Here is a 16,955-nt window from a genome sequence, read left to right as displayed (position 1 = left end):
ATTTCCTCGAGAGCTCCTGTTTCTCTCCCCTGTCTCTCTAAAGAGACCAGACTCCTGGAGGACTACCTTAGGGGACCTCATTAGCAACCTCCTCAGCCTGCTGGGTTCTATGCTGTCAGGGTCTCAGCACAAAGGGCAAAATTGTAGATAGGCAGTATCTCACAACCTCGGATGGCCAGTGGCAAAGACAGCATCAATAATAACAGCAATTATAACAGGGAACATGCATTGGCATTGTGCAAAAACTTTATATTCTATTTCCTGCATCTGAATCACATAGTCACCTTATTTATTATCATCTCTATTTTTACAGATGAGGAAACAGGCACAGAGAGGTTAAAGTAATCTGCCCCAGGTTACATGAGAGATAAGAGGAAGATTCAAATCCCAGCAGTCCAACTCTGGATTCCAAGCTCTTAATCATCCCGACACTATTGTCAGAAATAACTGAAAGGAGAAGAGGCTGCTGGGGATGGAGGTTAAGAGTTTACAGTGGCTTTGAGACTACTACATTCCTAAACTTGTTCATCCTAAGTGTTCAAAAGAGAAGTACTCCAGGACTTTTCTGGTGGTCCGTCCAGTGGTTAAGACTCAGAGCTTCCAATGCAGGGGGTGCAGGTTCGATCCCTGGTCTGGGAAATAAGATCCTACATGCTCTGTGGCATGGCCAAAAAATTTTAAAATATGTAAAATTTTTTTAAAAAAAGGAGAGAGAGAGAAGTAATCCTCAAGACCAGCTGCTCCCTGGACTTTGTGTGTCTAGGGACTCCTAAGAGATTAGCTATCCTACTTCCACTTCTTCTATTACCCTTAAGCATTCTGATGAAAATACTTAGAGATTCCCCCAGGTGCCATAAACTTTTCATACTCAAAGGAGAATTTGATTATCCTCTGACTCCATCTGCCGGAGGGAGGGCTGGGAGATCAAAAGTACAAGCAAGGGAACAAGAGGTAAGAGAAGCCAGTGAACTACTGCCAACTTGCTCGTCAGTAAATGTGGTTCAGCCCTGGAGCCTTCCCGAAAGGAGTGAGTCACAGAACAGGCAGAGGATGAGGGATGCAGGGCGGAAGGGAGACTCACGTCAGGCCAAAGACAGAGACACAACTAGTAAGACAGGAGCTGTTTCCTTCTGTTCAAAGGAAAGCAGAAATCCCAGAAATGCAGAAGAGACCCTGACAGGGAAGGACAGCCCCTCAGGAGACGCAGGGTCAGACGAAGCAAGCAGGTTCTGGCTGCCTAATCCATGCTCCATCCGGGACCTTATGGTAATGCATGCGGCCGGGCACCAGGAGGACCACATCATATCATATTCTTGATGCTGCCAGGTGTCTCTCCAAACTGTGCCAGTGTGCTGGCTGGCTTGGAAGATAAGTAGATGGGTAGAAAAACGCAGTGGGAAACAGAGGCTCCCAAAAGAGAGGAAAGGTGACAGGAAGGTACTGAGGAAGGATACCTGTCCTGTGCTGGGAACAGTGATGTTCCAGCCTCGGCCCTCACAGCCCTCAATTTTCTTTCTAGAGCTATCTGCTGAGAGAAGTACCTGGACCAAGAACTGCCAGGGCCTGGTGTTGTATCTTTGGTGAAGAAGGACCTTCGCATCAATGTTAAATCCTTTCCTATCACCTATATCCCCTGACTACTAGAACCGGAGCAGAAGTTAAGGCCTTCAACTTAGCCTCCTACCATGCTGCAGTCAGCCAGCCAGGCCTGCTCCCAGCAATTCCGTTTGGACATCAAATAGGAAATAAACTCAGAATATAAACACAAGGCTGCAAGTTAGGCAGGTAGAACTGGAACAAAATCCACCCCACGTACATTCTATTCTCCGCCAACACCTGATAGCTCTTTCCTTAACTAAGTTTCTGTTCCAGAGAGAGAATTAACTCCAAGTATGAGGAACACTGGGCTGGAAGAAGCACAAGCTGGAATCAAGATTGCTGGGAGAAATATCAATAACCTCAGATATGCAGAGATATGCAGATGACACCACCCTTATGGCAGAAAGTGAAGAGGAACTCAAAAGCCTCTTGATGAAAGTGAAAGAGGAGAGTGAAAAGGTTGGCTTGAAGCTCAACATTCAGAAAACAAAGATCATGACATCTGGTCCCATCACTTCATGGGAAATAGATGGGGAAACAGTGGAAACAGTGTCAGACTTTATTTTTGGGGGCTCCAAAATCACTGCAGATGCTGACTGCAGCCATGAAATTAAAAGACACTTACTCCTTGGAAGGAAAGTTATGACCAACCTAGATAGCATATTAAAAAAGCAGAGACATTACTTTGCCAACAAAGGTCTGTCTAGTCAAGGCTATGGTTTTTCCCGTGGTCATGTATGGATGTGAGAGTTGGACTGTGAAGAAAGCTGATCGCTGAAGAACTGATGCTTTTGAACTGTGGTGCTGGAGAAGACTCTTGCGAGTCCCTTGGACTGCAAGGAGATCCAACCAGTTCATTCTAAAGGAGATCAGTCCTGGGTGTTCATTGGAAGGACTGATGCTAAAGCTGAACTGCAATACTTTGGCCACCTCATGCGATGAGTTGACTCACTGGAAAATACTCTGATGCTGGGAGTGACTGGGGGCGGGAGGAGATGGGGACGACAGAGAATGAGATGGCTGGATGGCATCACAACTCGATGGAGGTGGGTTTGAGTGAACTCCGGGAGTTGGTGATGGACAGGGAGGCCTGGTGTGCTGTGATTCATGGGGTCGCAAAGAGTCGGAAACGACTGAGCGACTGAACTGAACTGAAACCCTTAGGGAACACTCCCCTTGGTTTAAACTGAAGCCTAAAACAATGCATTGGGATCAGTTATCAGTTACACCCACCAAAAACTTCTGCAGGACAGAGTATCTGTAAGACAATCACCCTTTTAGGAAGAAGGATAAAGTACTGGAAGATGGGGCAGCTTCTTCCACCACTCTCTGAGCTGGCTCAAGGCCTCTGAATGAGTCATACCTGATAGTTCCTCATTTGCCTAAAACTGTATCCTTCTAATTCCCAGTCTCCACCCGCTTTGTCTGAAGAGGCTCCTAGGTAGGGGATGTGCTTGGAAACCAGCATGTGAAAATAGCCCCGATGCAACCAACCCTGTCAACCAACTATGAGACCCAAGGTGAGGGCCTAGGCCACGCTCATGGGGCTTAAAGAAGACAAGGTGCTCTAGTGCCTTGTCATGTCTGCATGGCCAAATTCATGACATAATAAGCATTTATAATGCATAGTCCTATGACCTCTGACTGACTGGTCAGGCAAAGAGGCAGAAATACCATGGGGCCCTGCCCTCTTCCCTGAGATTTATTGATTTACCCTAGCTGATTCAGATCTCACCTGAAACACAAATAAAACCAGTGGGCAAGATGAATCTGCACTGAGATGACTAAATAAGGTTTTAACTGAATGTATAAAAACTCTCATGAGAGAAAATGAAACCTTAACCCCAACGCTTCACCCCCATCTTTGTCAACACTTTCTTTAAAACAGTGAGGCTGGGCTGGATCACGTTACTAACAACACGAAACTGGAGATGTTCATTTGTCTTTAAGGTTCTCAATGATAAATTTGCTATGAAAATGAAACGTCAATTTAACTCAACAATGTCCCAGCCCAGAAATGGCCTGGGAAACCAGGGACTTGTCAATACTTGCTGCCCTACCACCTACCCTCACCCCAGGTTTGCCATGACCACAAGCAGCTAGGCCAGGGAACCATGGGCATCCTGTCTTGTCCCTGAGAATGCCGTTCCCTTGGTTCTCCTTGAACAACCTCCAGGTTTCTACAGGTGCACTGAGAGCAGTTTAGGGGAAGGGAACAAAGCCGCCAGGTTCACATGGGCTTTCTGAGAAGATTAAATGTCTGGATAGAGCCGAACACAATGCTGGACACAGCATGACTATTTCCTTTCACGCTCCCTTTGTTCAAGGAAGGGGCAAGGAGAAAACTGAATTCCACCACACCAAGCTCTTCTCTGTTAAGTGTCATGCAGTTAATACCAGATACAACATGTGTCTCTAAACCATCATGCAAGACTCAAGGACACAGCGGAAATCCAGAGAGGCAAAAGACAGGATTTTGCTACTTTATTATAGAAAGAATGGAATCCAAAGAGAACATCCTGCTTAGTCCCTCACCTCAAGGAAGGATCTCTCTTAAACCATTCTATGAATATCAATACATGAAAGAGACTCTTCCATTTGTGAAGAACTCCAGACTAGTTTTCATATAGTATTCCTCAGGAAGTCTGACTCCAATGTATTCCAGTCTTCTCTTAATCACTACATTATTATGGCATCACCTAACATTAAGCTTTCTAGGACTTCCCTGGTGGTCCAGTGGTTAAGAATCTGCCTGCCAATGCAGGGGATATGGGTTAAATCCCTGGTCCAGGAAGATTCCACATGCCTCGGGGCAACTAAGCCTGTGTGCCACAACTAGAGGGTAGCCCCCACTGTCTGCAACTAGAGAAAGCCTGTGGGCAGCAATAAAGACCCAGCACAGTCAAATAAATAAATATTTTAAAGAGTAATTAATTAATTAATTTGGGGAGAGGGAGTGGGGGAGTGGGCCATGTTGCATGGCTTGCAGGAGCCCAGGCCACAGCAGTAAAAGCCCAGAATCCTAACCACTAGGCCTCTAGGAAACTTCCAAGCTGTCTAATTTAAATCCTCCTTGCTGCAATGTTAAACCTGCTTTCTGTTCACCTGCAATGATAAAACCTGTGAACCACAGGTCACACTCTTCTGGATAAGAACTCTCAACATACTTGCTTACAGTTGTGCTCTTCTTTGGATTAAATCCCAACTCTTTTTAGCCCTGACTCAAAAATCTACTATTTAAAACCCTTTAAACCCCTTTTCACTCTCACAACTGCATTTTCTTGACTTTTAGCTTAATAAAGAAAGGACTTTATTAAGAGAGTGACCCATTTACCGAGTGAAAAGGCAGTTAGTTGTAACTATATTTGGAGAACAAGATGATCCAACCCTGGTCAAAGGGTCTGATACTAAACCAGTTAAATCAAAAGTTCCACCATTCTCTCAGATCACATCTGAGAAGGGAATATGGGGCCAGAGTAGGGAGTCTTACCTTCTGGGCTTGGGCTGGTTCGGTAAGGACAAGGGTGAAGAGGCCCAGGCAGATTTCCTCATGTTGCGGGGGGCCTTTGCATACCTGGGATAAGAGGAAAGAAAAAACTAGTTGTCACTCAAGAGAAAGTTCTTGAGCACAGCTGCTCCCAGGAAACTTGGGACTCTTGAGTAACCTGCAAAGGAGAATCATCAGCTAAAAGTGATGGGCATCTGTTTCAGGAGAGAGGTGGAAAGAAAGGATGGACCCATACTGCTTTCTCCAAGGCTTGATGAAGGCCAGAGGCAGAAAATGGAGTGTTTGAAAAAGGGTGGAAAATCCTACTCCACATCTTAACAGCCTTCAGTAGAGAGGGAGCCGCAAAGAAACATAGTCAAGACTTTGGGCAAATCACTGAACCCCTGGTATCTGTAAGGTGAAGACATAATAAGAACAACTACTAACAATAAATATTTATTGAACATTCACTGTGTGCCAGAAACTACTCTAAGTCCTTTCCATGTATTACTTTAAATCCTTCAACTTCAGAGACTGATTAAGAAATGTAAAAGATCAAATATGTGAGGATGATTTATAAAGAAAATTAGCCACCAGAGAACTGTCAGTTATTTTTTAAAGTTGTTATTTAATGATGCCTAAGGCTCCAAGAGATGGGACTCCCGGATTAGGAAAGACAGAGAGGAGCTGGGAAGCCTGGTTCAGGAAACCAAGACATTAAAATACTGAATTCTTTCTATCTTTCTGATCATGTCTGAAGCTTTCAAAGAAGCAGAAATGGATTCAGAGAGAGTATTATACTCACATAGGCATTGAGGGCATCATTGGCCTCTCTCTCTGAGACACCAGTAGTCATCGACGTCACAATGCTCATACATCTTTCCAATCTCTGTGAAGGGGTGAGAAAAAAATTTAGAAGCCTTCATACCATCACTTATGACATATTTCTGGTCCCAAAAAAGCTTTTTAAAAATTTAATTCACATCACATCTCCAAAGTAGAGAAAACCACTAGGCCATTCAGGTATGACCTAAATCAAATTCCTTATGATTATACAGTGGAAGTGATGAATAGACTTATTCACTGGGATTAGATCTGATAAACATCGCTTGAAGAACTATGGACAGAGATTCATAACATTGTACAGGAGGCAGTGATCAAAATCATCCCAAAGAAAAAGAAATGGAAGAAGGCAAAAGTGGTTGTCTGAGGAGGCTTTACAAATAGCTGAGAAAAGAAAAGCAAAAGGCAATGGAAAAGGGGAAAGATATACCCAACTGAATGCAGAGTTCCAGAGAATAGCAAGGAGAGACAAAAGATCTTCTTCAATGAACAATGCAAAGAAACAGAACAGAACAATAGGATGGGAAAGACTAGAGATATCTTCAAGAAAACTGGAGATATCAAGGGAACATTTCATGCAATGGGCATGATAAAGGACAGAAACAGTAAGGGCCTAACAGAAGCAGAAAAGATTAAGAAAAAGTGACAAGAACACATAGAAGAACTATACAAAAAATGCCTTAATGACCAGCATAACCACAATGGTGTGATCATTCACCTAGAGCCAGATATCCTGGAGTGTGAAGTCAAGTGGGCTTTAGGAAGTGTTACTACAAACAAAGCTATGGAGGTGATGGAATTCCAGCTGAGCTATTTCAAATCCTAAAAGATGATGCTGTTAAAAGTGTTGCACTCAATATGCCAGCAAATTTGGAAAATTTAGCAGTGGCCACAGGACTGGAAAAGGCCCATTTCCATTCCAATCCACAGGAAGGGCAATGCCAAAGAATGTTCAAACTACAGCACAATTGCACTCATTTCACAGGCTAGCAAGGTAACGCTCAAAATTCTCCAAGCTAAGCTTCAACAGTACATGAACCAAGAATTTTCAGATATACACACTGGATTTAAAAAAGGCAAAGGAACCAGAGATCAAATTGCCAACATCCATTGGCTCATAGAAGCAGCAAAGGAATTCCAGAAAAACATCTACTTCTGCTTCACTGACTATGCTAAAGACTGTGTGGATCACAACAAACTGGAAAATTCTTCAAGAGATGGGCATACCAGACCACCTTACCTGTCTTCTCAGAAACTTGTATGAGGTGAAGAAGCAACAGTTAGAACTGGATAGGGAAGAACTGATTGGTTCAAAATTGAGAAAGGAGTACAAGGGTACATACTGTCACTCTGCTTATTTAACTTCTGTGCAGAGTACATCATGTGAAACCCTGGGCTGGATGAATCACAAAGTGGAATCAAGACTGCCAGGAGAAGTATCAACAACCTCTGCTATGCAGATAATACCACTCTAATGGCAGAAAGTGGAAGAGGAACTAAAGAGCCTCTTAATGAGGGTGAAAGAGGAGTATGAAAAGCTTGCTTGAAACTCAACATGATAAAAACTAAGATCCTGGCTTCTGGTCCCATTACTTTATGGCAAACAGAAGGGGAAAAGTGGAAGCAGCGACAGATTTTCTTTCCTTGGGCTCCAAAATTGCTGTGGACAGTGACTGCAGCCACAAAATTAAAAAGATGCTTGCTCTTTGGAAGGAAAGTTGTAACAAACCTAGACAGTGTGTTAAAAAGCAGAGACATCACTTTACAGACAAAGGTCTGTATAGTCAAAGCTATGGTTTTTCCAGTAATCATGTACAGATGTTAGAGTTGGACTATAAAGAAGGCTGAGCACCGAAGAATTGATGCTTTTGAATTGTGGTGTTGGAGAAGATTCTTGAGAGTCCCTTGGACAGCAAGGAGATAAAACCAGTCAATCCTAAAGGAAATCAACCCTGAATATTTATTGGAAAGGCTGATGTGGAAGCTGAAGCTCCAATACTTTGGCCATCTGATGTGGAGAGATGATTCACTGGAAAAGACCCTGATGCTGAGAAAGGTTGAGGGCAAACAGAAAAGGTGTGACATAGGATGAGATGGTTGGATGGCATCACTGACTCAATGGATATGAGTCTGTGCAAACTCTGGGAGATATTGAAGGACAGGGTAGTCTGGTGTACTGCAGTCCATGGGATCACAAAGAGTCAGATACAACTGAGCGACTGAACAACAACACATCTCCAGACTTAACTACCAGTTTACAAGTCAAGTCACCATGGGGGTATAATCAGCAACATCCAGAAAGGGTAAACTATGACAGGCTTCCTGGTTTCTTTAACATTTAAATTGCAAGGGGAAAAGCAGGGAAGGGGAACCTCATGTATTAGAAGAGGCTTAAGTGAATTCTCTGGCAGTCCAGGGGTTAGGACTTGGCGCTTTCACTACCAGGGCCTGGGTTTGATCCCTGGTTGGAGAATTAAGATCCCACAATCCATGTGGCAGGCCAAAAAGAAAACCAAAAAACTTAAAATGACAACTCCTTGAACAGAATAAGGACCCATGAATCCATGCTGATAGATATATACATCCATGACAAATAAAGGAGGGAAAGCTCTTCCTTATAGTGGAATGCCAGCTAAAAACACAGAAGGAATGACGGAAGTAATAACTGATTCAGAGAGATATCATTAATGCTGAAACTAGAGGTGAAACTTTCACAAGAGAATATAGTCACTTAGGCTCAAAATACTTATTAATCAAAGAGAAAATAACTGAAGGGAATTCTGGAGGATAACATCTTAACCAAGCAATCAGAGTTAGTATCCCAAGTATCAAGACAAACTGACAGCTGAAATGTCAGACAACCCAAATTGAGAGATTCTATAAAATGACCGGCCTGTTAAAGTGTTTAAGGTGAAGGACAGAGACAGGACTGAGAATAAGAGACAGTACACCTAAATTCAACGTGTGATTCTGGGCGGCTGTAAAGGACATTACTGGGACAACTGGTAAAATATGAATATGTACTGTAAGTAATATTAACATACTGATGTTAAATGTTCCAATTTAGATAATAAAACAGGGATTATGTAACTGAGAATCCTGTGCTTAGGAAATACTCCTGGAAGTATTTAAATCTTAAGTGGCATGCGGCTGCAACTTATTCTCAAAAGGTTAAAATAATAATATATACACAAAATGAAAAGCAAATGCAGCAAATGTTAACAACTGGTGAGTCCGGAAGAAGAGTATGAGTTTTTCTATAAGTTTGAAATTATTTTAAAAGTTATTAAAAAATTAAAGGGACATGTCAACTGAATGCAGCAAAAGTGTGGTCCTTGTTTGGTTACTGATCTGAAAAAACCACTTACAAAAAGAATTTATGGGAATTCCCTGGTGGTCCAGTGGTTGGGAGTCTCTGCTTTGATGCTTGTGGGCCCAGGTACAATCCCTGGTCCAGGAACTAAGATCCCACAAGCCATGCCACATAGCCCCCCCAAAAAACCCCCAAAACAAGAAATCCAGTAAAGCACATGAGGAATTTAAGGGAAAAAAAAAATCTTAAAAAAAAAAAGGATTTATGAAACAGTCAATTTGAACAATGAGTATTTTATTACATTGAGGAATCATTAATATTTTAGGTAGGCATGCTATTGTGGCTAGGTTAAAAAGAAAAAAGTCCATCTCACATAGACATATATATGAAGTACCTATAGATGAGATGATATACCTTGTATTTGCCTCAAAATAATCCAGAGGAGACTAAAGGGAGATACAAGACTGCCATGTACTGATAAGTACTGTAGCAGAGTGATCGTTCGAGGGAAGTTACACTCTCTCTACTTTTTCATGGTTTAAATGTCCCTCCAAAAACTTAAAAAATAAACTTAAAAAAAAAAAGTGAGCATAAGAAAGAACAGAACTAGTGGAAAACAAAAGGCCAAACTACAACTTCCAGGGTCTCTAGTGAAACAAAGGTGAGGAGCACTGCATTAAAATCCAGGTGGGGCTAGTGGTAAAGAACCCGCTTGCCAATGCAGAAGACATAAAACAGAAGGGTTCACAAGGAAACCAGAATTGAAAGAGACATGTGTCCATCGGCAGATGAATGAATAAGAAAGCTGTGGTACATTTACACAATGGAATATTACTCAGCTATTAAAAAGAATGCATTTGAATCAGTTCTAATTAGGTGGATGAAACTGGGACCTATTATACAGAGTGAAGTAAGTCAGAAAGAAAAACACCAATATAGCATATTAATGCATATATATGGAATTTAGAAAGATGGTAACAATGACCCTATATGCAAGACAGCAAAAGAGACACAGATGCAAAGAACAGAATTTTGGACTCTGTGGGAGAAGGTGAGGGTGGGATGATTTGAGAGAATAGCATTGAAACATGTGTATTACCATATGTGAAACAGATTGCCAGTCCAGGTTCGATGCATGAGACAGGGCGCTCAGGCCCAGTACACTGGGACAACCCTGAGGGATGGGATGGGGAGGGAGGTGGGAGGGGGGGTCAGGATGGGTGACACATGTACACTGATTCATGTGAATGTATGGCAAAAACCACCACAATATTGTAAAGTAATTAGCCTCCCATTAAATTAAATTTTTTTTTAAAAAAGAGAAGGGTTCAATCCCTGGGTCGGATCGGGAAGATCCCCTGGAGGAAGGCATGGCAAGCCCCTCCAGTATTCTTGGCTGGAGAATCACATGGATAGAGGAGCCTGACGGGTTACAGTCCAGAGGGGTCGCAAAGAGTTGGACCCGGCTAAAGCAACTTAGCACCAGCATGCACCAAGGACCATTCTTAATTATAAAGGCAAACTCTGTAACACAATATGTGCTCAATATTCTAAGATTTTAGTCACAGATCCTGTTTCAAAGCATTTAATACTAAGGATAAAGAAAATATTGACAAAGTATATCTCATATTAGTCAGTGAGCCTCTTCCTAAACTACCTAAACTACTTCCTAAGTTTCTAAAAAGATCTTGTTGAGAACTACTGACAAATAAGGACATAGGAAAGAGGTCTAGGAATGAAAGACCATCATGTTTCTCTTTTGACCATCATCCTGAAGTTGTCTACATCCATCCCTACCTAAGAGCAGAGTAGAACTGAGTATTAAGACAAGGAGCTCCCAAAGCCAAAAAAAATTCAACCTAAATTAGGCTCAAAGCTGCTCAGGTTTGACAACGTCACTGTCCAACATCAGGTCTGACTATCCTCTAAATTAGGTCACATCAGCGTGCTTAGCCTTAATCAACAGCACCTGTGTACTTGTGAAAAGAAGCTGTGAGATCACATGAAAAGCTGAGCTGTAAATCTCACAACCCACCTCTCCCACAAACTCTGAGATCCATCATTACCTAGTCCAGCTCCTATATGATAAAGAGAGGGAAGAAAATAACCTCAGGTTGTATTTTCTCTTTGTAAGTTCTTATCCTTCTTCATCTAAGACAGTTATCACTTCCTCCAGTTGCTACATCCAGGCTGTTCTTGCTGGGCGCTCTGGGAGGCCCTGCTTACCCGGCCTAGGTTAACAAGCAGTTTCAGAGTGGAGGAAGACGGTGAGCAAGCAGCAGCACAGCATCATAAAATCCTAGACACCACTTTGTGATAAAAAGGAAGAAATCTCTGCGGAATCAACAGAGATGCGAGAGAAGTCAAAAGAGCAGCTGGCTGTGGAGCCAATGGACCAGCAAGGACCAGGAGAATCCCTCCACCACTTGTAAGCCTTGGGCTAATCTTAGGTGAGTTACCTAAATTACCAAAACTTACTTAACCTTTTACTTATAATACTCTGGTCTTCTTACTAAAAAAATAAGAGAAGGAGCCCATATAAGGCTGCTTTGAGGATTAAACAAGGTTAACATATGTGAAAGCACCTAGCATATAGCCTCAGTTGAATCAGACTCTATTCCATCTGTGAAGCTCAGCGATCACACAACTGAATCCATGAGGACCAGACCACCCTTCAGTGCCCCCTGCCACTACTTTTAATTGCATGTCCTCAGAGACTCCTGAAAACTGAGCCCTACACAGGACATTGGCAAATCCCTAACCAGGCTGAAAACCTTCCTCTCCTACTTTTGCCTTCTGTGAGAGAAGAGGAAAGAGTACAGGAGAGGGGAGAAAGCCTGACAGATGGACCCTGCACCAAGATCCTGGAGCAAAGCTGGAGGGCTGGCCTAGTTTCTCCCTGTGATGTAACAGAGACCTTGGACTGAACCAGGTTTCTCTAGGCCCCTCCTCGATATCTAAGCTCCGCTCAGAGGCCTGAGTCATTTCTATGGGTCACTGCCGAGTCAAGAAAGAAAACTGGCATCTTGGAACAGGGAGGCCTAACTAAGGATGTAGAATATGGGAGAGTCCAGAATTTGGATGGGTGAATAAAAGCAATGAGGAAAGAAATATGAGGGTCAGTTCTTCCCAGGCAATAGAAATATATAAAAGATACTGCTCTTCTTGAAATATAGAAATTACTTTCCCAAACAGAGATAAGTGAACTAATTACAAATCATTCAGAGTGACTGGAGGACCACATCTCCTCAGAGGGCTGTAGAAAGCCAGATCCCTACAATCAAGTAGTAGTAACCCTTCTTCCCCTCAGACAACCGAGGCCCTTAGTAAAGACGGAACCACACACGCAGTTGCCAACAACTGCTGGCAGAATGACTGTTCAGAGTAAGCCCTTCACGACAGCACCTCAGAGAGTTGAGTAAATATTTACCATCTCTAGGGGCTTCTAAAATAATTTTTCTAGTACTAAGACTACCTTACCATGGTTTCCATGACAGAAGCAGTAGATGGAGAGGGGGTGGAAAGCAGGGAGGCCTTCTAGTTTGCAAGTATATACCTGAAGCTGGAGACTAAAGTCTGAGGATTGCTCTAACCTCTGTATCTCCTGCTTCCTCCAGATAACATACAGTTTGCTAAAAATGACATTATTTAATGGCTTCCCAGGTGTTCACTGTAAAGAATCTGCCTGCCAAGCAGGAGACTCAGATTTGATCCCTGGGTTGGGAAGATCCCCTGGAGGAGGACATGGCAACCCACTCCACTATTCTTGCCTGGAGAATCCCCACGGACAGAGAAGCCTGAAGGGGTATAGTCTATGGGGTCACAAAGAGTTGGACATGACTTAGCAACTAAACAATAACAATAATAAATACTTAAATACTGTCCCCTTATGGGAAGTCAGTGGCCTTCAGAGACTAAAATTCAAAGGCTTAAGGAAAAGAGCTGATTTGATCTACAAAATCCCCAAGGACTCACATTAGTAAAGAGTTACTGAACAAACTGGGTTTCAAGTATTCTACAACCGAGAGTCGCTTGAAAGTGAAATGAGGATTTAAGGAGAAAAAAATCAGAAATGACTCAAAGCCCATTCCCTGGAGAATCTTCACAGACTGGATGCGCCTTGGAGAAAATCTGGAAAGGACATACCTCTAACCAAATGCAAAACTGATACCTGTCCAGAGCTTAAGAGGAGGTTCCAACTTGTTTGAGCCACAGCTCCTGCCTTTAGCCTTGCTTCAAAGTGGACAGGGTCCTTCTCCACACAGGAGTGACCAGGAGCTTTGAAGGCTTGTGAGATTAGGAGCTACGTGTTCTAAACGCCTCCAATCTTTGGCACTATTTTTATCTCATTCCTCAAATCTGGATGGGGATGGGCAAGAATTCCCCACTCAAAGAAAAGAACAGGGTCAAAGAGAAGAAAGGATATGACAAATGGTCCCTTGGGTAGAAGGATCACAGCCCCTGCCTGTGATGCTCCTCACCAGCACTTCACACTCCAGGCCTCTAAGGGCCTTTCCTCATCACGTCCAGATTACTCTGGTCTTTTCACAATCCTCACTGGGTTTTTGTCTTGTGAGTGTTAACTCAGTCTTTAGATGATAAGCTCTGGAAGGCAGGCCTTGGGTCTCCCTACTGTGTTCCTGGGCAATAGGTGGGACTATGCTGGAAACAACCAAGCCAGAACAACCAGAGATCAGTCAATACTAGGTTTTGAGTGCAGAGATGTGTGACGAGACCCAGAGGAAGAGGCCAGTAAGTCTTAACCTTAGTCACTCTGATCTAGTGGGAGCCACACACGAGGTTAGAAACTGGCAAGGCATGTTGGAAAATCCAGATGCAAAGGACAAAGGGCACAGAAGGAAAGGAGGAAGGCCAAGACAAGCTGAGAAACATCTACAGCGCAAAGGATATCAAGAAAACAAGGAGACCCTCCCTCCCCCTTCTCTCTGGAAACAGCTGAAAGTTCACTCTCAGACAGTTCAAAAGAGCAAATTGAAAATAAATGCTTTGTCTCTTATGACAGCCCCTTTTGCCACATTATTTCACTTACTAGCAAACATGTCACTCCTCGGGGAATAGGATGCTGTGGTACAAATTAGAACAGGATGACCCTTTCGGCAATCAGGGTGGGAAATAAACACTACCCTTGGGGTCTTTTCCCCTCCACCCAACTGGTGCAGTGATCAAAGGTAATCAACGACTTTCTTGCTACAATTCTAGAGGTCTAGTGCTAGAACCCAGGGCTCAATAAATACTTGGACAATGACAGTGGCCATTTCTAAACGTGTAGATAATTTAAAATGTCAGGCAATCCTGGCAAAGTCATTTGTATTTGTTTCGGGAATACATTACTTTTAGCATTGTTAGCTGCCTTGTTAGTGCAGCAGGTAGCACTCAAAAAATAGAAGCATTTTTTATGTTCCTAATTGAATTTACCTTAGCTGATAACAACAGGAGAAAACAAATTCTGATTCATTTCATACAGAATTACAAGGGAGAAGCATGATGGAAAGCGTTTCTGTGAACAAACATTTTTGATGGACAACCCACAAGGTTGCTGTCCAGGTGCTTCTTGATTCACAAAGCTCATTTTTGCACGTGTTCTGCCATCCTGCATCTGAACCAACATTCCTTCAAACTTACAGTATGAATTCCACCTATCTGCTTGACCACCCTCTAACATTCAATCAAGAGCCGTGACAAAGTCAGAAGCAGGGAAATTATCCATGAAGAGACAGAGCCTAATAATTTACTCGTCCCGTCCCCAGATAACCACTGAGTTGAATGTATTAGGTCTTACAAACAATCCAGCAATCATGTCACACTTCTCAGTCTCATATTCCTAAGTATGTCTCTTCATGTATAGCACAGGAAAGGGATAAATGATCAACTCTGGATTGTCAGGGACAGGGCAAGAGCAACAAGTGGGGGGTCATTTATGCAGTAGTCTAAAATTCCTATTCAGGCCCAAGGCATCAACTCACCCTACCCTCTTTCTCAGCATCTGTATGTTCCGTCCCTTGTGTTGTGAAGGACAGTCCCCTAGGTCCCATTCACCCGTAACAAAATACAACTCACTTTTCCTTAGGTCTTCCCTCATTCTAAATGCCCACTTAACATCACTGGCAACTGAGGGTCTAAATGAAGTCAACACTATCTAAGAGGAGGCTTCAAGGTCTAGTGCAAGCTGCTTTCAGACCCAGCCCCCAAACACCTACACACACATACATTACTCAACACATGACCTGACTGAAACAGGGTTAAATATTAATTATAGCTGTGGCCTATATGTGAATGTCAAAAATAAATCCAGTAGATCTGGATGCTATATCCCTTGCTCATCAACACGCTCCCCCCACCATTTTCACAGTAGTGGCTGCTGTTGCTATGACAACCTGTCCAGGAAGTTGGCCCACACTTCTTCCTTCAGGAGCAGGAAGTCAGGAGCAGTGTTTGTGTTGCCTTAGAAAAAACTTTAAGGCCTCCTCCCCCACCCCCACCCCAAATCCGCTCCAGTATCCCTCCTCAACCCCATTTCTTAACTCCCTTCCCCACCCCCCACACCTACCTCCTCTAACTCATCCTTGGCATCCAAACTGGTTGAAAGTAGCAGCCTCCCCCCTCCTGGGGCTCCTGCTCCCGCTCCTCCTCCACCTCCCGCTGCTCCCGAAGCAGCTGCTGCTGCTGCCCCCTTTCCCTTCTGTAACTCCATGGCTGCAGCCGGGAGACGGGAAAAGGCCCGGGAGTGGATGGGTAGGAAGTCCTAGAAACGGGGAATCTAGGACTGACAAGGACTGGGGGCAACAGGGACAAGGGGAGGAGGGATTAGGGTCCCTGGCCTCTGCACTCGTCCCTCCTCTGCGAAAGGGCGCTCCTGTGCAGGAGGCGAAGGCAGGCGGGCCTCTAGGTCGTGCCTCTGCACTGGCAGTGCTAAGGAAACGCCGTTAGCTCCCAGTATGCAGGGCTAAGGGTCTGCGCCCCTACGGGAAGTGTAGGAGAGGCTTCTGTCCCTGAAGAAATGGAAGAGGAGCCCTTTCTGGCTTCTGACCCTAAGAGAAGCTGGGAAAACCTTAAGTTTCTACCTCAGGAGGTGGGGGGGGGGAAGGAGTCCTGCCCCTTAAGTAGGGGGTAGGAATCCTTCCTGGCTGATGCCCCAAGGGTTGGGGAGCGAGGTTCCTTTGGTTCCGGCCCCCAGGGGGTGAGGGTGAGGCAGTTAGCGCTATAGGAGGACACGGACGACCAGCTTCTCCCTACACCACACAGACGCGGCCATGGTGGAAGGGCGGGGGGCGGGAAGGCCGAGAGCGACGGCGGGGGAGGGGGAGGAATCGTGGAGGCCTGCGCCGGAAGTGAGCAGTCGCGGTCCCTGCGTTCGCCAATAGCGGCCTCCGCGGTGGCTCTCAGTCTCGAAGGACTAGGCAGAAGTCGGCCCGCAGGCCTTTACCCCGGCTGCCAATGGTATAGAGCAGAAGAGAAACCAGTCTGATGGACAGCCAGAGTGTCCAATCATATTCCTCTCCTGCTCTCGGAGGGCGGGTCGGAACGACTTCCTGGGGGTGGGGTGGGTGTGCGAGATCAGGAAGGAGAGAGGCTGCGCCTGCGTGGGTTGACGCGCGTGCGCGGCGCTGGCCTGCGCCCTCTTTTCCTCCGTCGTTTAGAAGCTAGGGTGGTACTGGAACCAGGGCACTATTCGTCCCTAAGTCACTTTGGGAA

The 16,955-nt window shown here is 44.3% G+C and overlaps 1 protein-coding gene across 3 annotated transcripts in view; it reads right to left on the bottom strand.

Moving 5' to 3' along the window:
- Positions 1–16,550, bottom strand: part of INTS3 (integrator complex subunit 3) — a 39,452-nt gene extending 22,902 nt beyond the window's left edge. The window contains exons 1-4 of one of the 3 annotated variants that reach the window (XM_055402152.2): positions 16,325–16,550; positions 15,811–15,956; positions 5,892–5,975; positions 5,090–5,173 (exon numbers count right to left, since the gene is read on the bottom strand). In XM_055402152.2, the coding sequence (XP_055258127.1) occupies positions 5,090–5,173; positions 5,892–5,975; positions 15,811–15,954 (312 nt within the window). In that variant the 5' untranslated portion in view covers positions 15,955–15,956; positions 16,325–16,550. Of the gene's footprint in view, positions 1–5,089; positions 5,174–5,891; positions 5,976–15,810 lie in introns of all 3 variants that reach the window. The other 2 variants (XM_055402151.2, XM_088835786.1) reach the window with 2 other exon arrangements.
- Positions 16,551–16,955: the final 405 nt, after the last annotated feature.

This window comes from Moschus berezovskii, chromosome 4 (assembly GCF_049115385.1).
Source record: "Moschus berezovskii isolate FMDL1 chromosome 4, NW_MosBer_1.0, whole genome shotgun sequence".
Classification (NCBI taxonomy): Eukaryota; Metazoa; Chordata; class Mammalia; order Artiodactyla; family Moschidae; genus Moschus; species Moschus berezovskii.
The sequence above is the reverse complement of the archived record's forward strand: the minus strand, read 5'-3'. Positions and strand labels throughout refer to the sequence as shown.